Raw genomic sequence first — 20,688 nt, forward strand, 5'->3', positions numbered from 1 at the left:
ATAATTTATAGAGAGATATGGAGAATCCAGTCTCACAATTTATGTTTGCAGAGTCGAATTCGAGGATTAACGATGGATCCCGGACATTGTATTGTAATATTTATCTTAGCGATTACTACGAATAATACCGGAATATGAACAGTTTATATTTGCGGGAGAAATGTGTGTCTATGTGTGTGTGTGTGTGTGTGTGTGTGTGTGTGTGTGTGTGTGTGTGTGTGTGTGTATGCATATATCATCCGATCTCTTTCGCTTACGGGAAATGGCTTCGCATCTCGGGGATAACCGCTGGTATTGGCCAACTGTCTGTCGGAATATTGAATCTCGTAATTCTGCATTTTTGTAGCCGTTTTTTTTTTACCAAATGACTCATATAGCAATTTTTGCTACGTTCAAAGAGCTCGATATCTGCATAGTGACGAGAAGGATAAATGCGCATCTGTCTGTGAAACCAATTTATAGACTGCCATTAGAGAACTAATGATGCCGGCGGGTGCATCACAAACGTCGAAAGCGTTTTCACCAGCTGTAAATTGTCGAAAATTGTTGAATCAAATGAAAAATTTACACAACGTTCTGTAGCGAGATTTATACATTCATAATCAACACATCGCGCTCTGTAATCACAGAAATATCCAAATTTCCACGTGGCCACACTTGTGTCGTCGCGCGGACAAATATTGACGCTATAACATTTATAACATAATTATATCCACATCATAGCTTGAATATTTCATACATATATATACATATATATACATATACAGGGTGTTTCATTTTAATCGCCCCAGGCAAATATCTCGAAAAATATGGAAATTATGAAAAAATGTTTCGGACAAAAGTTGTATGGTTTCGAGGGGGCCATAAGATGGTACCATTGGTTTGACCTTGAAGAGTCATTTGAAGGTCACGTGAAGGTCACTTCAATTTTTTTAAATGGAACACCCTATATATTTTTGCATATTCTTGTAGCTTATCTCGAGAGCTTTCCAAAACACTATAATTAAGTACCTTTTCGTTAAGTACTTTTTGAGTTATGAGGCTCGAAATAATTTCTTAATTTTACATAAACCGTAAAATATCTTGTAAAATATTCATTTTTCGATTATCTTACCTTAATACTTTTATGTACAAAATAATGAGAGGAATCAATTGGTGTAAAGAAAATACATAGTTGTTTTTAAGAAAAAATATGGAATTGTTAATTGCAAATTACATATTTCTTCTTCAAAACAACTATGTGTTTTCTTTACACCAATTGATTCCTCTCATTATTTTGCACGTAAAAGTATTAAGATAATCGAAAAATGAATATTTTACAAGATATTTTACGGTTTATGTAAAATTAAGAAATTATTTCAAGCCTCATAACTCAAAAAGTACTTAACGAAAAGGTACTTAATTATAGTGTTTTGGAAAGCTCTGGAGATAAGCTACAAGAATATGCAATGACAAATAGTAGGTTCCATTTAAGAAATTTAAGGTGACCTTTATGTGACCTTCAAATGACTGTTCAAGGTCAAACCAATGTTACTATCTTATGGCCCCCTCGAAACCATACAACTTTTGTCCGAAACATTTTTTCATAATTTCCATATTTTTCGAGATATTTGCCTGGGGCGATTAAAATGAAACACCCTGTATATATATATATATATATATATATATATATATATATATATATATATAATTTGCAGTAGAAGAGCAAAGTGAGAGATTAGCAAAAAAAAAAAACACATTTTTTGCATGACATTTGTCCTTTCACCATCAAGTTAAATATAGCATAGTATCCGTCATCCTACTTTCGAGCTGCAAATACACGAGACAGACGCACGAGACATATGATGACACGTTAACTGTACTTGAATGTTGAATTTATAGATGACGTATCAGAGAAATGAACATCGTCAAAGGTGCAAGTTGCTTACAAAGCATCTCGCCGCGAAGCGAATTTCCAAAGTGACGTATTCTCTATTTGTTCATAAAATTTAATGGATTGCCATGCTAACAGTATCGGCGTATATTGCGTTCTCCCTTTCCCTTTCTCTCTCTCTTTCTTTTTTCTTTCCGTCCCATCAGCGTTATTAAAGCCGTTCGCCATTAAAGTCGTCGTCGTAGTGTAAACACGAGCTCGCGGAAAAAGGATGTAGCAGAAAGTTTCGTCGAAACTCTGTCGAGAATTTCTTCCTCTCTTTCTTTTTTTCCTTCCTCCTGAGCGCGAGGGGGAAGGACAAGACGTGAATTAAGGGGACAGTAGTGATAGTCACGTGCGGAGGGCGGGGCCCCTCATTCACCACGTCGCTACATACGCCCTTTACAGATCGCGCACGAGAAGCATATTGTGCGCCGAGTGACGTGTTCGTTATAAATGTGTCGGATTATTGTGAAAATGCGCCGTGCAGAGGAAAATCGTGGGCGGACTCGGCTGTCATCGAAGTAGCGACGCTGTAACATAAACGGGGATTCTCGTTTATACCCATGTGCCCTATTTTCAAGAAGTATATTCCTCCATTCCCTCTTTGTGATAAGTTAACGAGAAGTCCGCTAAAAAAGAAAAATATTTTCGACTAACGATATATTACGGATATAAAGATCGGAATAGTTTATGTATTTTTGTAATTAATATGATTAATGACCAATATGTAATTAATGATTATTATTTATTGGCTTTTTACACAAATTTCTTTTCTCTCTTATATATATATTAAAAAAATATATTCAAAAATAAAAGTTATATCACACATTTAATTACGATAAAAAATTTTTTTATTATAAAGAAGACACTTATATAAAATGAGCAATTATCGCCTCAGTTTCAAAGAGAATCTTGCGTGACAAAAGCGCGAAGTTCCGCAGGGACACCCTGTATTACAGGAACTCGTTGTTCGCAGCCTGTACTCACGGCCACCCTCTTCGTACTTGTGCAGTTAGTCACTCTGTTCTCTACCCTCGATTTTTCCGTTCCACCCTCGCCGTCTAATACAGAGTAGCTCGAAAGCGCGCGCGCTCCATCGCGCCCTTTTTTCGCGCAACGAAACCGCGTCAAGCCGGCGGAAATTTGACAGTGATTGTGACGCGATTGGAAACGAATTGAGCCGAGTCTCCTTTTCCCTCCTTCCTGTTCTGTCTCTCAAAAAAAAAGCGCGTTTCGAGAGACGGATTTGAAGCGCGCTGGTCGCGAATTGATCGAAGCTGGGGAATTTGGACGGATTCCCATTCTCTTTTTTCCCCCTAATCCTATTGAAAAATTAATCGTCGGCTAGAATGCAACGGAAAACTCTTGCCGAACTTTGCAGGTGCAGCAAACTCGTGAAACCGCGAATTTATAGCTCTCGAGATTCTTCGGGACATTATTCGCTCGTGTCGAGGCTCCTCCCGCTCGATGTAAGGCACTATGTCTTTAATCTTCTCTCCGCGTTCTCGTTTCGTCGACCATTCGTGTATGTACGGGGGGAGGGGGGGGGGGAAGTATCTCGGAAGGAGGTTAAACGAGTCTTAGGGAAATTTCGGGAAAGAGCCCGATTTCTACCCTCTCCACGATCGCTTCCCTTCCCGCAATGTGGAGGCCGACCCTCCGTGCACTTAGTCATCCTCCTCCCTTAACCTCGTTTTCCACCCCTGTTGATGCTACAGGACGATCCAGAAGGGACTGGCCTCTTCTCCAAGCCGAGCATCGCCGAGAAAATACGATATCCGGGGTATCCGTCGTTTCGGCTCCCCAGCCATTCCCTTCCCTTCTTAACGTCCTCTTGCGTCGTTTCATCTCGGTTGCGATACAACGTTTAGACTTGTCGTATCTCTTTCGCAGGACAACGCGGCGTCCCAGAGGGGATTACAAGGGTACTTTTTCAGGACGGCGATTTTTTTTCTTTACACGTTACGTGCAGTGCTAATCCCGTACCTGGATTTCGTACAAGGGTAGTTGTTTCAATTATTCAGAAATTACAACGTGACATTGCAGCGGCGAGAACGATGTTATAAATTAACGGGAAAGCCGCGGTTAATGTAATCAGTGTACCCTAGTCGGTTATCAGGCTGGTTATTTAACTTAACTGTATGGGCCAATTAGTCGTTTTCCATTTTCCATGTTAACTAGTTAATTTATTATCAGTTATGAACACCGTTCGCGTTGCGTTATAACGCAGAGTGCGCTCTTAAAACAAGTACGCTACATGCTACGTACAATACGTATAATTGCAATAATAATGAGGATCATTTTTTTCTCTCTTTTCGCTGTACGTAATAGATAAAATTATATATTTACGCGCAGAAACGGAGATGATAATTTTTAATCTAACGTAAAAATATTGTAATGTGAAAAGAGAGACTCTATAATTAATAAAATATAATAAAGCGAAATAATTTTGCGCTTTTTGCGGTTTTCGAGGTTATGAGGTATTAATGCAGAGGCCGGAGATTCAGTAATTTAGATATTGCACGTGGCATTATTAACCAGTCATTTCTAGCACGCGCAGGTGTTCGAAGACCCGGACGCGACGAGGGTTAGGGATAGTTTTTCAAGAGCCTTCTCGCGAAGAACCCACGTGGCTCGCCCAGCAAACCCGGGATGCCCCGTGGGCGGCAGGTGGTACCCGTATCGGAGGCTCACCTGGACCTTCGAGGATTTAAGGTCCCTCTCTTTTCGACTTCATAAATAACTATTTCCCTCATGATCGTCGCACGAGTTTTTCGTCTACTGCAATTTCCTTCATTCCCCTTGTTTCTCTATTTTCTACGGGATTCTGACTATTGTATCGATATTAATCGATTTGCCACTATGAACTCGAAATTTATTGACGTCGTTAATCTCGATGAAAGAAAGAGCACAAGTGAAAACTAACGATACGTGAAGCCACTTTGAGCTCTATAGCAGAAATCCTTCGTTTCTCTCGTGTGTTTCCCTTGTCTTTTTATTGCTGCGTTTTTTTCGTGCTCGCGTATTACATCAACGCTCTGTGTTCTAATGGAAAACGTTATTATTGAATTTACGGCGTTACACGTTATATATAACTTTACTTGATTTTCCCAGGAATCTCTCTCTATTTTCTCTTTTGGCAAAATAACCGCGTCGTTTTATCTAATTTTAGTTAATCAGTTTTAGTTTATAATAGTTTTCAAGTATTATGGCCGCTAATTGACATAACTATTAGATGAAATAGTTTATAATAGCTTAGTAATTTGGGCGAATAATATCTCTTATGGATTATTTGAAATGTCATTAAAATATTTATTAATGTGAGTTATACACGTGTGTTGTTAAAATAGATGACATATTAGCTGAAAAATATCTTATCGATTTCAACTCTATTGATATAACTTTATGTTTAGCAGCAAATTCTATTGAACAAAAATTATTGGTTCTGATGCAGAACTTTTCCTCCTCCGTTAGTTAAATATTTATACGATTTGCGTAACTAAATGACGTGCGGTGCACAGTTGTGATTGTGTAAACCGATTTAATATTTTTTTACCGCGTACTTTCTAAAACCGACGGTGACATTCATTTACTTTTCGATATAAACAATGTAAATATTTGTAACGTCGAGCTTTTCCGATAAAACTCATTCGCGACACACGATAGCGTGCACATTCCTCGCGTGGGCGAGGAATTATCTTGTTGGCCGTTTACTTCTGTTGATATTTTCTTTTTTGATGCGCGAAAATTAATATTGAACTAATTATTTATTTTTCTTGCTTTATTCTCCTATCGACAACAGTCTATCTATATCTTTCTTTGCGGGTATCAAATTGAATAATTCTCCTGATGAGACATCAAACTAAATTCACGGAAACTAGAAGCCGCAGGATATATGCTGCCCGCTCGGATGCACTCATGCATTTCGATGCACTTTATCGTCTGGCCATTTGTTTAGGGGATGTCACATGGTTAGTGGATAGAGCGCCTCCGTTAAACAGGCCAATGTATTCATAGGTGTCGAGGCTCTAGTCATCTCGCAATATATGCATTCTATGCTCGCACACATATATAGCTAATGAAGCTTACGGCGTGTATGCATATATACGAAAGAGCCACTCGTGTGAGTCCCAGCCCCGAGTGTGTTCTCGTGAGGCGGCAGCTGCATCTCGAAAACCTTCTTACGGCATCTGCCACGAAGGGTCCAGGTTGCCTGTCGACGTATTCTAACGATCCCATCTGGAAATCGTTGAGTTTTTTAAGGAGGAAATGATCAAATATGTTGTATAGTGATTCTACCTGGCCAGTTGGCAATAAGGATTTTTTTTTTTTTTTTATCGACATTTCTTTTTCTGAAAGAGAGACAGGGAGAGCACTAGTTGTTGCAAATTGTAAGTAAAAACGCACAATTTAATCTTGATTCCAATTAATTTTAATTTATTTGATTATTTTTTATTTATTCATTTAATTTGATTTATTTAAGATTTAATTTCTTATATTTTTAATTATCTTTTGATATACAGTGATTTTGATTCATCATGCCTGCTATTTCGATACTCACGTAATAAAGCTATTGTTTTGCCGATATTACGATGAAGTCAGATATTATATGGCGATTCATGTCAGTAAGAGCGCGTAGCACTTTGTGTGTTCTCGATTAATTAATGTCGCTTGCCTGTGTGATCGACGAGAACTGCAGCTTGAAAGGCTTTCCGCAGGTGCATTATCGTGTACCGCATCAATGTACTGTTACGTCACATTAATATGTTCATGCATTAGTCGCATGTTGACATTTACATAAATCTCGCGATCCACAAAGATCGAATATCTTGCTGATCTGACTTAACTAATGACTTTAATAAAAATCTCCAAGACCCATATATCTTTTTACCTTTTTATTTCAACCTTACGTCTAATATGCTTTTGTATTTAATTTAAAAAAAATACATGTATAATACTTATTAATATATTTTCAGATTTTATTCCTTTTTATATTTCACAAAAATCTAATTCCTTTATTCTTGATTCACTATACAAGTTTATATCCGATTATATCTTTGCGGTTGAAATTTTCATACCGACTGTAATCGATATCGCCGCGCAAAATGATCGAACGATCGTACCCTTTAGATTTATTGCTTCAGGACTGAATGCCGTTGTGTCTCGATTTATGAATGGAAAGGGCGTGAGGATCTCTTAGATAATTTGTAGCTACATAAATATCAGGATACTTAAAAGCCCCGCAGACATGCCGCGCGTCGCGTCTTAACGTTGTTAGTGGTATCGATATTTATCGCGTTGTTAAATACGCCTCGTAAACTTTACTATCCCGAATCCCGATAAGAGTAGGAACGCAAACGGGATGAGAGAACGACAGTGAATGACCGTCTTGACGTTCCAGTCACGCCTTCGAAAAAAGATCCGGGAAAACGTCAGTAATTCCAATCGCGAAATCGGTTAACTGCTATAGTAATCTTTGTTCTTCGCCAGGTTAGCATTACATTCATCGCTAACGAACGTGAAGAAAATTCATCAGAGAAAGCCGACTGCAGTTGATTGCACTCATTTATTTAATACAGGAAGATATATCGGGATACTTATAATTAATCTTTAATAAATTGGTTCAACGACTTAAATTGCTGATATTTGGCGCAACATTTATATTTATTAGATAACTTTTTTTTTTTATCTTATCTAAGTAATTTTTACATAATTTTTATATACCATTCTGTGTGAAGAAGAGATAAGATATCTTATAAATTCAGAATTAAAATGTTTTTATCTTCTTATTTTAAAGAATGGTTTTAATCATAGCACATTTAAAATATGAATATCGTTTTAACTAATTTTATAGAAATTATGTATATAGTCGATTTACATATCATATTTTAAACAAGAAAAAAATAAAAATTGCTCATCAAAAGGTTATATTTTCTTTTGAGACCTTTCCGAAACAATGGTAACTTTTAATTAGAATATTTTGCGGGAGACAAATTGCGGTTATTTGGGTCACGAAAAGGGCGAGACGAGGAGCGGTTCATGAAAAATTTCATTAACTCCGCGACTCGTCTTCCGGGTCGAAGAATGGGGTACGAAATAGGCGGAAGCTAAAGAATTCACGAAGACCGATTCAGAGCGTCGAAAGTCCAAAGACACGCCAAAGTCCGAGGACGACGTACGCGTGCTGCATTATTCAGTACTAGTCGCATCCTTCTTCCGATTTTCCTGCCTCTCCGTCGATCCTTCATTTCCTTTCCCATACGTTTCTCCCTTTTTTTCGCGCGAGCGGAATTTTTGCGAGCTTATTGGAAAGCTCGAATCGTCTCGAAAGGCCTGAAAGAATATGACATAGCACGTCTCCGACTCTTTTACTGTAGATAGAAGTGCAAGATAGGGGTGAATCGACCGACCAACCCCGACGACTTTGCGAATTAACACACGCGATAACGCGAGGCAAATTACTCGCGACATTTTCAATAACGATGCTCGATAGCTAGGGAAATGAAGCGATTTGCATTTTGTAAGGATTACCCCAGGACAATTAACGGTGAACAATAGATGAGATTAGAGCTGCCACGTGAGAAGATTTCTTTTCTCTTCTCAATTCTTTTTGTGCCCTTCTCCTCTTATATATTTTATAAAAATACGTTCCAGTGAATTTTCTCTTCTTGTATTTTTATTTCAAATAATATTAATACATTTTTTAAAAGTGGAGTTTTTTCCAATAATCTGCTCTAGATACATAACATGGAGTAATAAAGAAGTATTGCCCTTTTCTTTTTATATCGAGTTTTTCCTCTTTTACGTTTTACGTTAATATGGGTGAAAATTGGAGATCGCACGATATGTTACCACAAACGGATTGGGTACTTAACAGTAGTTGAGGCTCGTTTGGCGAATCGAGCGCGAAGGAAAGTATCATGCATCGTGTGTTGGTGAACAATAGTAGCATAAACGGGTCCTGCACTTTCTGTTGAACACACTATTACGGTTCTCTCGTACAGCGTTGAGTGTATTTTACGATAATTGTTACCACATACATGTCTCTGTTAAGATTTTCTCAAGATTATACGAAATTAAATTGCTCCATGTTCTTTAAAAATCTTTATCGGAAAATTTTTTTTCCTTATTTATATGCACTTTTCTCATATCAACAACAAAAATATCAAAGTAAAAGTAAATTTTCGATATTTGAATAACTTTTGAAAAAATCTAGACACTTCAATGTATATTATAAATGTATTTCTCTATCTTTGTATATCTCAATTATTCATCTCTCGTATCACCAGCCTGATAGTCGCGAACGATGACTCTTTTCCATGTCGAACAAACTATTATGTTGTAACGTGAACGTGGCGCGGCGCCAATGCAAACTCGATTCCGACAAAAGATTCGCCTATTGATAGGGAATTATAACGCCATGAAACATTTTCGCGTCTTTTCAGTCGATCGCACAATGGCGCGCGATTTCTCATCGTTTTGTGTGTCGCGTTCGATGCATTTTTGACCGGTAAAGAATTTCAACGCGATAGAATACACGAATTTATCGTGTCGCCTCTTTTATTTAGCCACCGTTATTGCAGTCGCGAAACAATATAATTTATCGAGTCGACATCTCCCGGGACAATCGTGTCCGATTGTTATTTAATAAACGGCGAGTTTCACACGCGAACTTTTTTATAGGAGCTTCTGATTTTCTTTGCGAGCGTATATTCGAGACTACCTCGCCATCGAAGAAATCGCGCGAAAGCTAACGACGTCGTTCCGCTTAAAGCGTATGGATGAAGGGATGATTATGAAATCATTATTTTCCGGATATCCGGGCGATATAAAAGTTGGCACGCCGCAAAAAGATGCACGAACCTTCCCCTTGGTAAATTATCATAATAAGAAATCTTAATATGTCCAGCATAATTTTTCAACTCTTGTTGCTAGCGAGAATTTTTTATAATTACAAAAACCGACTTGCATATCCCTTTGGGAATATAAAATGATTATAACAAGAATGAGAAGAATTTTATACATGTAACACAATTTTTTCCAGTTATTTCTTGTGAATATATTTCATGCATTTTTTCAAGAATTCTAACAATAAACATTATTAAAATATATTTTAAAAATGTATTTTGTTCGCACGAGAAAGACATAAAGGTGAGGTGATTTTCAATTTAAAAATAAACAAATTTTTCAAAAATTTATTAGTGTCTTCGATACTTGTACATGTATGATTTTACTTGTAATTTCTTTATGTTTGTCGATGTTATATGCGAGTTATACTTTTAAAAAGTAGAACTCTTTCTAGAATTTATATGTATATAAATCTTTGAAAAATGTCTCAAGAAAAAATAAAATGCAAGTATTTAAATTATCAAGAAGTATAGAATTATTGAAAATAAAGTTAGAATTGTTAGGTTTATTAATTATTAATGAGTTTCCATGAAACGATATTTATTAATAAGTTATAGGTTTGTTAATTATTAATGAGTTTTCATGAAACGACATGCCAGTACACTCTTCTTTTTTTATATTATTAATTAGCAATTAAGACCAAGTAAGAATACATTACATTTTATGTGTGTTAGAAAATATCGTTTTACGCTTGTAATATTGCTATGTAACTTTGAGCATAAAATGCAGATTGTTGATGAACATTATCTAGTTTGTTAGATTTTATATTTTATACTATGTGTACATACTTACTCGCACAGCACTCTTCTTGTTTTCTTTCTCTCCGCGTGCGTTGATCTGAAAAACCGCGTGGTAAGCAGATTGCGGAAAATATCACGCTCACAACGTGATTTTATGCCACAACTCATTAGTATGTATGATAACACGCGAATTTCCGTGGAAGGCGCTTTGAAAATTAGCGAGAATAATTCCAGACGATTAATATACGTATCATGTTTATATCTCATTTCTTGCGTCTCTCAATCAATTACAACTCGCGGTTCTTCGAGTAAATAAAATAATGCAAAAAATATAATAATTATTATTTGACTATTAATATGTTGTTATTAGTTATCGATATTCACAGACAGATCGATATAAATGTTTTATAAATATATATACAAATTCTCACATGCGATTTTAATTGAAATAAACATATCACGTCTGCGCACGCGGCTTTGATCGTGTATCAATTAATTTCGCATTTGAACGTGAATACTCCGGAGAATTTATTTATTTATACAGTAAATAAATGCTTTTAATTGCACGCTTGATTAATTCGTATAAATATTAGTTTAAATTTACAATTCTTTTATAGTTATATAATGCCTTTTTTTAGGAAAAATATAAATAACACACGCGTTTTAAATATTGCTGTCGCACGCGTAAATGTAAAGTTTGCGCTCGATCAATCGCAGAAATGAAAACTCTGATCGTATACCGTGTGTTCGGTCTGGTGGAATGCATACATCGATGCGGTAACGTATTGTTCGGTATTAGGTAGGTGGATATTGTGCATCAGTCGGCTCAGGTGTTTCGGCGATACTACATTTTTTCGATTCTACCCCGGCCAGGTCGCTTTAATGCCGAGCATCTGCTTCTAAAAAGGGTAAAAGGCTTCGCCTTTTTTATTAAAATTTATCATTGCGCGATAGAATAGCGATTCTTTCGGTCCTTCTCGTTTCTGAAAGCTTTTCGCGATTATTTCCGAGTTTCGCGCAAGTTTTCCACGTAAATTTCCGCCTTCTGAAATAGTGCCGTCTGACGCGCACTGTTGAATTTTGCAAAATAACGGGAGTTGCTTAACGCGCGAGAGGGTGAACTGCAATTAACGAGGAACGTAAATTTCTTGTTATGAAAAATGGAATGCGCTTTGGCCTTTTATATCTCGCAATTTTCTTTCCTTGCCTAGAGAAACGCTTTCCTGAAACTTTCAAAAATTTTTTAAAGACAGATTGTCGTTATAAAAATTAACATTTATATATATATATATATATATATATATATATATATATATATATATATTTAATTAATAATTTGGAAGGAGCTCATGAATTGTGCATTATAAAACAGAGAAAGGCACCAAAAAAGAACGCTCATATTGTAAATATATGCAGCTCAGCGAGAAATCGATACGACTGCAATAATAGCGGAAAGATTGCTCGCCATTATCGCGCTTCCATTACCGTTTCTTATGCCATCATTCTCTCATCAAGCGATCCTGCCTCTTTCGCGAATATTCAGCGTAGCTCTGGCATCACGCAGCCGCAAAAATAAAGCCCATCCATAAAGTCTGCCATCCTCCAACAAACTCGACGTCGGACTCGTTGCACTCGGCCGACCAAAACACCATGACGCAGGATGCGCATAATGGCAATAATAATAACGGCAAACAATAATGGCCTCGTGGGCAGAAGTCGTTCTTCCTGTTCAGATGGCAGGCGAACCCCGGCACGCTACAGGGCCCTTGAGGGCCCCTGAAACGAGAGGGTTTCGCCCCACCACGCGGGCCCCAGTCGAGGGCCCGCTGCAGGTCGACAGACGTCTGGTTCGCCCGTTCTTGCATTCTCAGTCGGCTGTGAACCGGTGTCACGATCAGGCTGGGTCCGTTTCTCGATCGCATCTTCTCTCTTCGATCCGAGGAAACCGGTATACGAACGCGAAATAGCTTTCGAATCGCGTTTCGGAGTCGCTTTCCCCGGTAAGAGACGCTCTTTGTCGTCTCTTCTTCCGCCTCCTCCTTTCGCGAAGCGAGCGTCGTCGAGCGGAGGTGGACTACCAAGAGGTTTTACTACAATAACGCGAGGCTGGCCTGACACCCACCGTCGTCTGGCCCACGACAGTTTCGGAGATTTTGCTGTACGGAGTGCTAAAAGCGGAACGAGCGAGTGACGAGAAGCGCGTCTTTCTGCGCGACGCTTGAAGTTCTAGAAGTGTACAGTGTGCTAAAGTGTGGGTGAATCCGAGTTGCAGTTTATGCGTCGTGTGGAATCGAGTTACCGCGGGATTGAAAAAGAAAAAAAAGGAACTCTGAAAACCGCCAGCGCCTCGAGTTACCATCGTTGCTTTTCAACGCGGAGAATGTAAAAGTGCGACTGGAAATCGATAAAAAACGCGCTACCATCGAGCGAGTAGATCGTTAAAAAAAACCACATTTATTTTTTTATATAAAAAAAATATAATTTATTTCATATATTGATCACTGGTAGGCAAATTTATAAGTGAAGATATATAGATTTATAGAGATGTTCACGAGTCACTCATTAGTGACTTGTGATGGTGTCGTGTACAATTCATATAAATTTATTTGCTTCTAATTTTGATTGAAATCTTGGAGCAAGTCTTTTTTTATATTTAATTTATATATTTTTTTTAATTTTTCCTTTTCCTTTATAAAGTTCCATGTACGAGAAGAGATCTCGTGGCCGTTCCTTCTAAGAAATTTGAAATATATATATATATAAACGATTCTTTTTCTTTTTTGAAATCTCAAGCGCGCTATAAAACCGTGTATTAAAAGTGTTCGCAATCATATAAAAGTAGATTGCTCTCGCGATAATACTTATAATATTTATGAGTCTCGAAGAAACTTTATGATAAAAAGAAATAATAAAAAACGACAAAGCGCGATTTCGTCGTTCTGAGGAGAAAATATTCGCGAAGTAACGAATTTAAAGAGCGGTGAATGAACTGGCACGGTTATAAACATCACTGCCACCAGTGTATTCATTGCTGTAACGATGATATGTTCGTACCTTTAGTAGCAGTAAAATCTAATTATGATTTGTGCGATGCCAAGATTATATCTCTGGAATTAAACGGCGAGCGTGTGTTGATCGATAAGAAAAAGTACTAGATTTATTTCTTTTTTCGACTCTTGAGAGAATTAATTCTACGCGAAAAACTCGATAAGAAATTGCAATTCGCAGGTCGAACGAAGCGTATTTTAATACATTCGTGTAATATTTCTCTTTTTTTTCAATTAATTATAAAATTGATACCATTAAGAAACTTGAATAATTTCTACGACATTTTATCGTACTTTACGAAAGATCATAATAAGTTTCAGAGGATTTCGCGTTCGAGATTTAATTTTTCACTTTTTTTTAGAGAAACATCTGGGTTCGGTAATTAATATTCGCTTTTAATAGAGGAAATTTTTAATGCATCTTTCACGTCGCTTTTATAACATACTACATTAGAGCCGAGAGATTGATCGTGTGACGCGCAGCCGAGAGACAAAACAAGAAAGGGAGAGGGAGAGAGAGAGAGAGAGAGAGAGAGAGAGAGAGAGATAGAGGGAGTGAGAAGCTAAGCGAGAAACTTCGTGCATTTCGTGCCGCAGGTATGCAGTAGTAATGCGTTGCTCCTCCCGCATCGTCCCACGTAAATTCGCATCTTCTCGAGACAACAATCTGCGATGCGAAACGCAATGCCGTGTACGTACCAACTGATGCATCGCTGTGTAGCACGAGAGTGTTCGTCGTCGTTACTATATAGCGACCCTATACTATACCTATACTACTAGCTATCCGCATTGCATTTCCGTTGGTGGAGCGGTGTAACGTCGCCGCATCATCGTCGTTTCGTTGCATCGGTAACACGGCTGAACAAGCACTTTTAATCCGGATGTTCCGCCACGCTGCTGCTGCATTCCACATGGCACCGCATTCAGATCCGGTCTGCGGAATGTTTTTCTTCTACTATTTTTTCTCAGCGTGACAGACGCACATGGAGTTAGTTCTGGAAATCGCAAAAAGATAGACTGGCGACGAATCCGTTTGGGACATCCTTTCCCTTCTCGGCAACTTTTCACCTTTCACATGTTTCATTGATTTTTCGTTCGCCATAAGAAGATAGAAGTAGAAGATAAGGAGAATTTGTTTCGCGAAGAAACGCGCGGTTCTCCTTGAAATCGCAAGAGTTCTTCAAGCGCGAGAGGTGGAAGCTCGTTCCAACTTTTTCGCTCTACACCCCGAAATATTTGGTTCCGGATAGCAGTTTGCTTCCTACAAGCGGTGACATAAATTGTTACCTCTTTGGCCAGCGGTTTCGCCACCTACGGGTATCTTTTGAACACAACGTCACGGTCTGCAATTACTTTTCTTCTCTTCTGGATTTGTGTGGTTATTTCTCTCCTTCCTTCTTTCGGTATTTCTTGTTCACGGGTGCGGAGTTATAACCAACGTGATCATCCCCGCGGGAATTCAGCGGATAATGCACTATTGCCTGTGCTTCATAAATTCGCCCATGGTGGTTTATAAACATAGCACGCGCGAACGTGGACTCTTTTGCTCACGATGAACATTACACAGGTCTACAAAAAATGGGGTCATGATTGTTGTTGGGCAGCTGGGGGTCATTTCCGAAGTAATTTTCTGCGTAGAATCCGAATCCGAGGTCAGAATTGGCCCATCACGTCAGGATTTTGAGATATTTGAGGTTATATACTCGAAAAATGGCTTTTTGGGCTACTTTTGAGGTTATGTACAGGACGCACCAAATTTTTTAGCTCTTTTCTTCTAATTGCATCATTTAGTACTACTCTTTCCCTTCGAAATGAGCTGTCGAATGGTCATCTACGATTTTTCCTTGCAAAGTTACGGCCATTTTAAAATGACATGATGAATTCCAAACCCTGCGCCGTTATAGCCCAACAACCTCATGAGCATTCACATTAAACCTGTAAACTTTGAACTATAAACCCGAAAACCTGGACTGAAAACTGTATATATGGGTTTGATGGAGAATCTGAAATCAGATTTTGAAAATTCAACATGGCGGATCCAATATGGTGGAAAAAAATTTTAATTTCGCTCAAATTTGAACTGAGAACTGAAAACATGGATTTTTGGGGTCGCTGATCTGGAATCTGATTTCAGATCGACCTCAAACCCATATATACATTTTTCAGTCCAGGTTTTCGGGTTTATAGTTCAAAGTTTACAGGTTTAATGTGAATGCTCATGAGGTTGTTGGGCTATAACGGCGCAGGGTTTGGAATTCATCATGTCATCTTAAAATGGCCGCAACTTTGCAAGAAAAAATCGTAGATGACCATTCGACAGCTCATTTTGAAGGGAAAGAGTAGTACTAAATGATGCAATTAGAAGAAAAGAGCTAAAAAATTTTGTGCGTCCTGTACATAACCTCAAAAGTAGCCCAAAAAGCCATTTTTCGAGTATATAACCTCAAATATCTCAAAATCCTGACGTGATGGACCAATTCTGACCTCGGATTCGGATTCTACGCAGAAAATTACTTCGGAAATGACCTTCAGCTGCCCAACAACAAAACCTTGTAGATCTTTTGTTGAAGATTCATGTTTTCTCTTTTTTTTTTTTTTTCGTTTTTCGTTTCTCCTATATCGCAGTTTTCGAAACATTCAAGCACGTGACTTTATACTTATGGTACCGTGCATATTCCAGTAGCGAATCAACGAGTGAACGTGAAAGCAAATAGATCGCGTAGCTCTCGACGTCCTATCCAAGTTCGTAAACGTCGAGGAAAAAGAGAAAACTATCGCGCCTCGATATACAAATAACGTTACTCCGGACCTACTCCTTTTTTTTTTCATTTCTTTCGACCTCTCTTTTTTTCCGCACCACGAATTCACGAGGAAAGATTTCGTTTGCGCTAGTCGATCCGCGACTTCATCGGCTTTACCCTCCCAGAGGCTCGAGAGTCTAGAGTCTCTTTTTAACTGTCGTATCGTGTTTTATTGCTCGCTTGCCGACGTTTCCAATATCGACATCCAGCTGTCTCATCCTGCTCGTGTACCTCCATCTTCCTTCCGCGGGTGAAAGCTCGAAACAGGATGCATCCGTCATATTGTAATCACATGGTGCTCGCTGCATGCAGATCGGAACGGAATTAGATCGATATGTGCGAAATGCAGTGTCTTCGAGGCATCATATGCATAATAATTGACGAGGAATTGTTTAAAAATTTACACGTAATCTGCGCATATTAACTGCAAATATATGATATCGAATTTCTATTTTATCACGTTATTATAGACTTTTATTTACGAAGAGAAATTTATTGATACATTAATAATTATATTTGAATTTTTCTTGACATTATTTTGATAGAATTAATCAATTTACTTTCGAGCGAAGCGTGGCACAGTAGATAGCGCACTAGTCTACAAAGCCAAAGGTCCCGGGTTCGATTCCCGATAGAACCGAAAAATTGTATACGCTCGCTCCTCTCTCGGAAGGCACTGGCAAACCACCGAGAAATCTTGCCAAGAGAATCTCTCTATTTTTCAGCCGTTCGGAATCGGCATTAAACTGTAGGTCCCATATACGTGTGATAATCTGGTGCGCAACACAGGTATATGAAAGAGAGAGATCACTATGTTCGGACACGAACAAAAGGACTAAGAAGAAGAAGAAGAATCAATTTACATTTTCCGATAACGTAAAATTTCAACTGTGGTGACTTCCGAGACCTCGAAAACGTGGAGTTGTAAGTTTATTCCCTCTGATAAACACGTTACGATGTTTCCTCGTTTGTTTCCTTCCCCTCCTCTTTCTATTCCCACCTGAAAGGGTCGCGGTAACAAGTTACGATACCAAATCGTGTCCCCGCATCCGGTTCCGTTCGAGCGAATAATCAGACACGAATCGAACGGATGTCGGCAAATAATATTAGCGAATCGAGTGCAGCGAGAGTATATCTTTGTGTCGGCTTGATTCGATTTTGCACTACGTAAATTGGCGCGATACAAATCCGTAATTCGCCATCGAACTATTTGGTAAGAAGGTTACGCTTTTCCGGTAGAAAGTGGATAATAAATGGCTTAATAAAACGTGGACTTGATGCAAATTTTGGGTACCGTCTTACAAAATATAATTCCGGATTATCTCGTTGTTAAGGCACAGAAATACGTGTAATCGTGTTAAGTGTTGGCCTTGCGATTGTTTGCGTCGAGTGTTTTCCCCCATTACAGGGGATTTTACGGACGAACTTTCTTTTAGTGCATTACCGTATACTTTGAGAGTTACATCTCGATCGAAACAAAGCGAATCACATTAAGGGAAGATTGAATGCAACTTTGTTGATCTTTGCTTCGAATTAGCAACTTAATTTTCGCAAATAATCGATTTACGATCTAATTTCTATTGTTAAAACTGTTGGTATTTATCATTGCGAGTCTGCTGGTCGCGATTCAACGGATTATTACTAGAGAATTGAAGGAACAAGATATTCTCTTTGTGCTGCACGTGACCTGATTTCTTTCTCTCACGAACAAAGAATAACAGGGAGCGATTCATTTGAAATGTCTCAATTGCCATCGTTAACGCGCGAAATGTTGGCGACTCTTTTGCGGATGCGACTGACATTAAAAATTTCATTAAATAAAAATTAGGTCGGAACGGGATCGACAAGTATCTCCTCTCGTACATAAGAATCATTAATCATAAATGTATAAACAGAAAATATCTCGATAACATAACGATTGTTCTGTGTCGAGTAAAATGACAGTTGGATGGGCTTCATTCTGTGTTAATTAAACGAGATTGATTCATCGTTCTCGCATCGTCGAATGAGAACCGGTTAAAGTGTTGTGATTTTAAATCGTGGTCGCGGCCCATCTGCCATGAATAACAACTGAGCCGACGAAACGAACGGAAGTGGAAGCGTGATTGGACGGTCGAGCAGTTCGCCCTGCAGTTCGTAGCGAGCGAAACATTCGCGAGCGAAGCGTGGGAACATTTCTGCTCCGGATGAGCCGACCTACGGTGGAGTTCAGAACGGAGGAATGCTCACCGGCAAGTTCTTCTCTCCTCGAGTCTCTCTTTTCTTTATTTTCTTCGAGTTTTCTAGTAGACTGTCCAGGCCCGTCATCGTTCAAATGGATTGTCGCCGATTACATTCTCGAAAGTAATTTCAATTTTTCGCGATCAGCTGCACAAAATTATCATTTTGCCAAGTCAAATTTCCAAAATAATTGCAAAATGCAATATTTTTCTAAATACACTCTAAGTAGTGTAATTGAGATCGTTGTCGTGCACGCAAAGATATATTTTCCAAAACAACAAAGTCAATAATTAAAAGCAATAAAAAAATGACAATTGATAAGGATGATTGATAAAAATGACAATTTTATCGTACATTGCTTTATTTATTTGTTTCACTTATTACAAGATTCGATTATTTTATTTGACTTCACAAATAATCTTTCTTCGAAATAAATTTAAAATCGGATAAAATATGATATCGGGTATAGAATATGACATCGGATAGAATATGACATGAGATAGAATATGACAGGGTTTATCGCAACAATGAAATAAGAAATAAATATTGCAGACAATTCGCTATAAAATTACTATGAGTTGACAAGATATTTATTTCGATATGCTTGATATATCGTCTCTAAAAAAAGAGCAAAAGTTTCTTTTCATCAAGAACATACGTATAATTTTTAAAAATCTTTTCGCGAACAAATATAGCATACAATATGAAACTGAAAAATTTATATAAATTTTCAGAATAAGTATTATTTGAAGTTTATACAATTTTTTTTATTTTTTTGATATGTAGAATTCGTTCTTTTAAAACTTGTGGAGACCTTTTAATTGCACTCTATATTTGTACAAATATAAATAAATAAATATAAACTCTCTGCATTTTTCGCGCGATTGTTGTGTAAGAGCTATGTTTATAAAACACTTGTAATCGGCGACATTTCTGTTTCGAATATATGACGCGACCTCGATTCAATTTGGAATAAAACTCGCCGTTGTTTTGATAAATGCAGCGGCTAACTTCGACGTTCGGTCCCAATCTGCTCGTCGGACGATCGCAAAACGATCCGACATCTCATATGTTTCTATAAAGCGCGTGCAAAAACGAACACGCGTCTAGGCATATTTGCATATTGTTTTGACGCGCAATAAATATTTATGAGAACTCGTCTATCTCGCGTTGCACACGCGACACCGGCAAAAGATTGCCGTAATTTAGGCGATGTCCCTTTTTTCGAGGGCGCGAGAACGTTCGCGTTGCGTATTCGCGAGGTTCTAGGTCTCACGGGAATAAAAGTAATATACTCGTGTTCGCTCGATAAATAATTGCGATAATGACGAGACGAGACGCTAGTTTCTATACTATTTAACAGACAATAAATATGTATGAGAAAACGTCGTCTCTCTGCGCATGAATCATATCGCTCGACTGTGACCTGAAAGGGCTTTGCTAAATATTAAGAACCACGTAAAATTAAAGCAATAAATATTCGTGATGATTTTTTTTTTAAATGGTCAAAAATTTCTCTTTTCAAGATTTTAATTTCATATTTTTTTTCATTTGAAACGGACTCAACGATAAGTTGTATCAATTAATAATCAAGGACGAGTTGAAGAAAACTTATTTGGAACTTAAAACCAGTAATCACTAGTTCGTTCATTTACCGCTACGATCGCTATCTCTCTCGTATTTAATTTTAGTCATAAGAATTATATAAAGTTTGCAAAGAACGACATTTAAAATTAGAAGTATTATTTCGATTTAATTTCTGATACAATCTCAATAGAGAGGCTTCAGATATTAAATCGATCTTTATAAGTCGGACAAATAAATGTCTGGCGACTTAATGAAAATTATTCGTTCGTTATCTATTTAAAATAACAAGTTCAATATGCATGTAATATAAATAAAATAAAATTTTTAATATAATAAATATTTAGTAAATATAAATAAAATTTTTAATTTTATATGAAATAGAGAGATGAATTGTAGTTTAATATTACTGACAATAACGAAAGAAATATTACTGATATTGAGAAATATTACTGATTGAAACAGTCAAAATT

The 20,688-nt window shown here is 37.7% G+C and overlaps 1 protein-coding gene across 16 annotated transcripts in view; it reads left to right on the top strand.

The window, feature by feature from the left end:
* The window catches only part of Liprin-gamma (liprin protein kazrin), a 156,322-nt gene that overhangs the window by 50,020 nt on the left and 85,614 nt on the right, over positions 1-20,688 (top strand). The window contains exons 1-2 of one of the 16 annotated variants that reach the window (XM_083084691.1): positions 12,447-13,067; positions 18,240-18,642. The exons of 10 other annotated variants lie outside the window; for them this stretch is intronic. Coding sequence is in view for 1 of the 6 variants with exons in the window: in XM_083084698.1 (XP_082940824.1) it covers positions 18,633-18,642 (10 nt within the window). In the remaining 5 variants the exon portion in view is untranslated. Of the gene's footprint in view, positions 1-12,446; positions 13,068-16,148; positions 18,643-20,688 lie in introns of those variants that run through there. 5 more of the 16 variants (XM_083084693.1, XM_083084694.1, XM_083084692.1 and 2 more) reach the window with 5 other exon arrangements.

Source organism: Camponotus vicinus, unplaced genomic scaffold, assembly GCF_025532165.1.
Source record: "Camponotus vicinus isolate PSW18456_S1 unplaced genomic scaffold, iyCamVici1.0 SCAF_12, whole genome shotgun sequence".
Lineage (NCBI taxonomy): Eukaryota > Metazoa > Arthropoda > Insecta > Hymenoptera > Formicidae > Camponotus > Camponotus vicinus.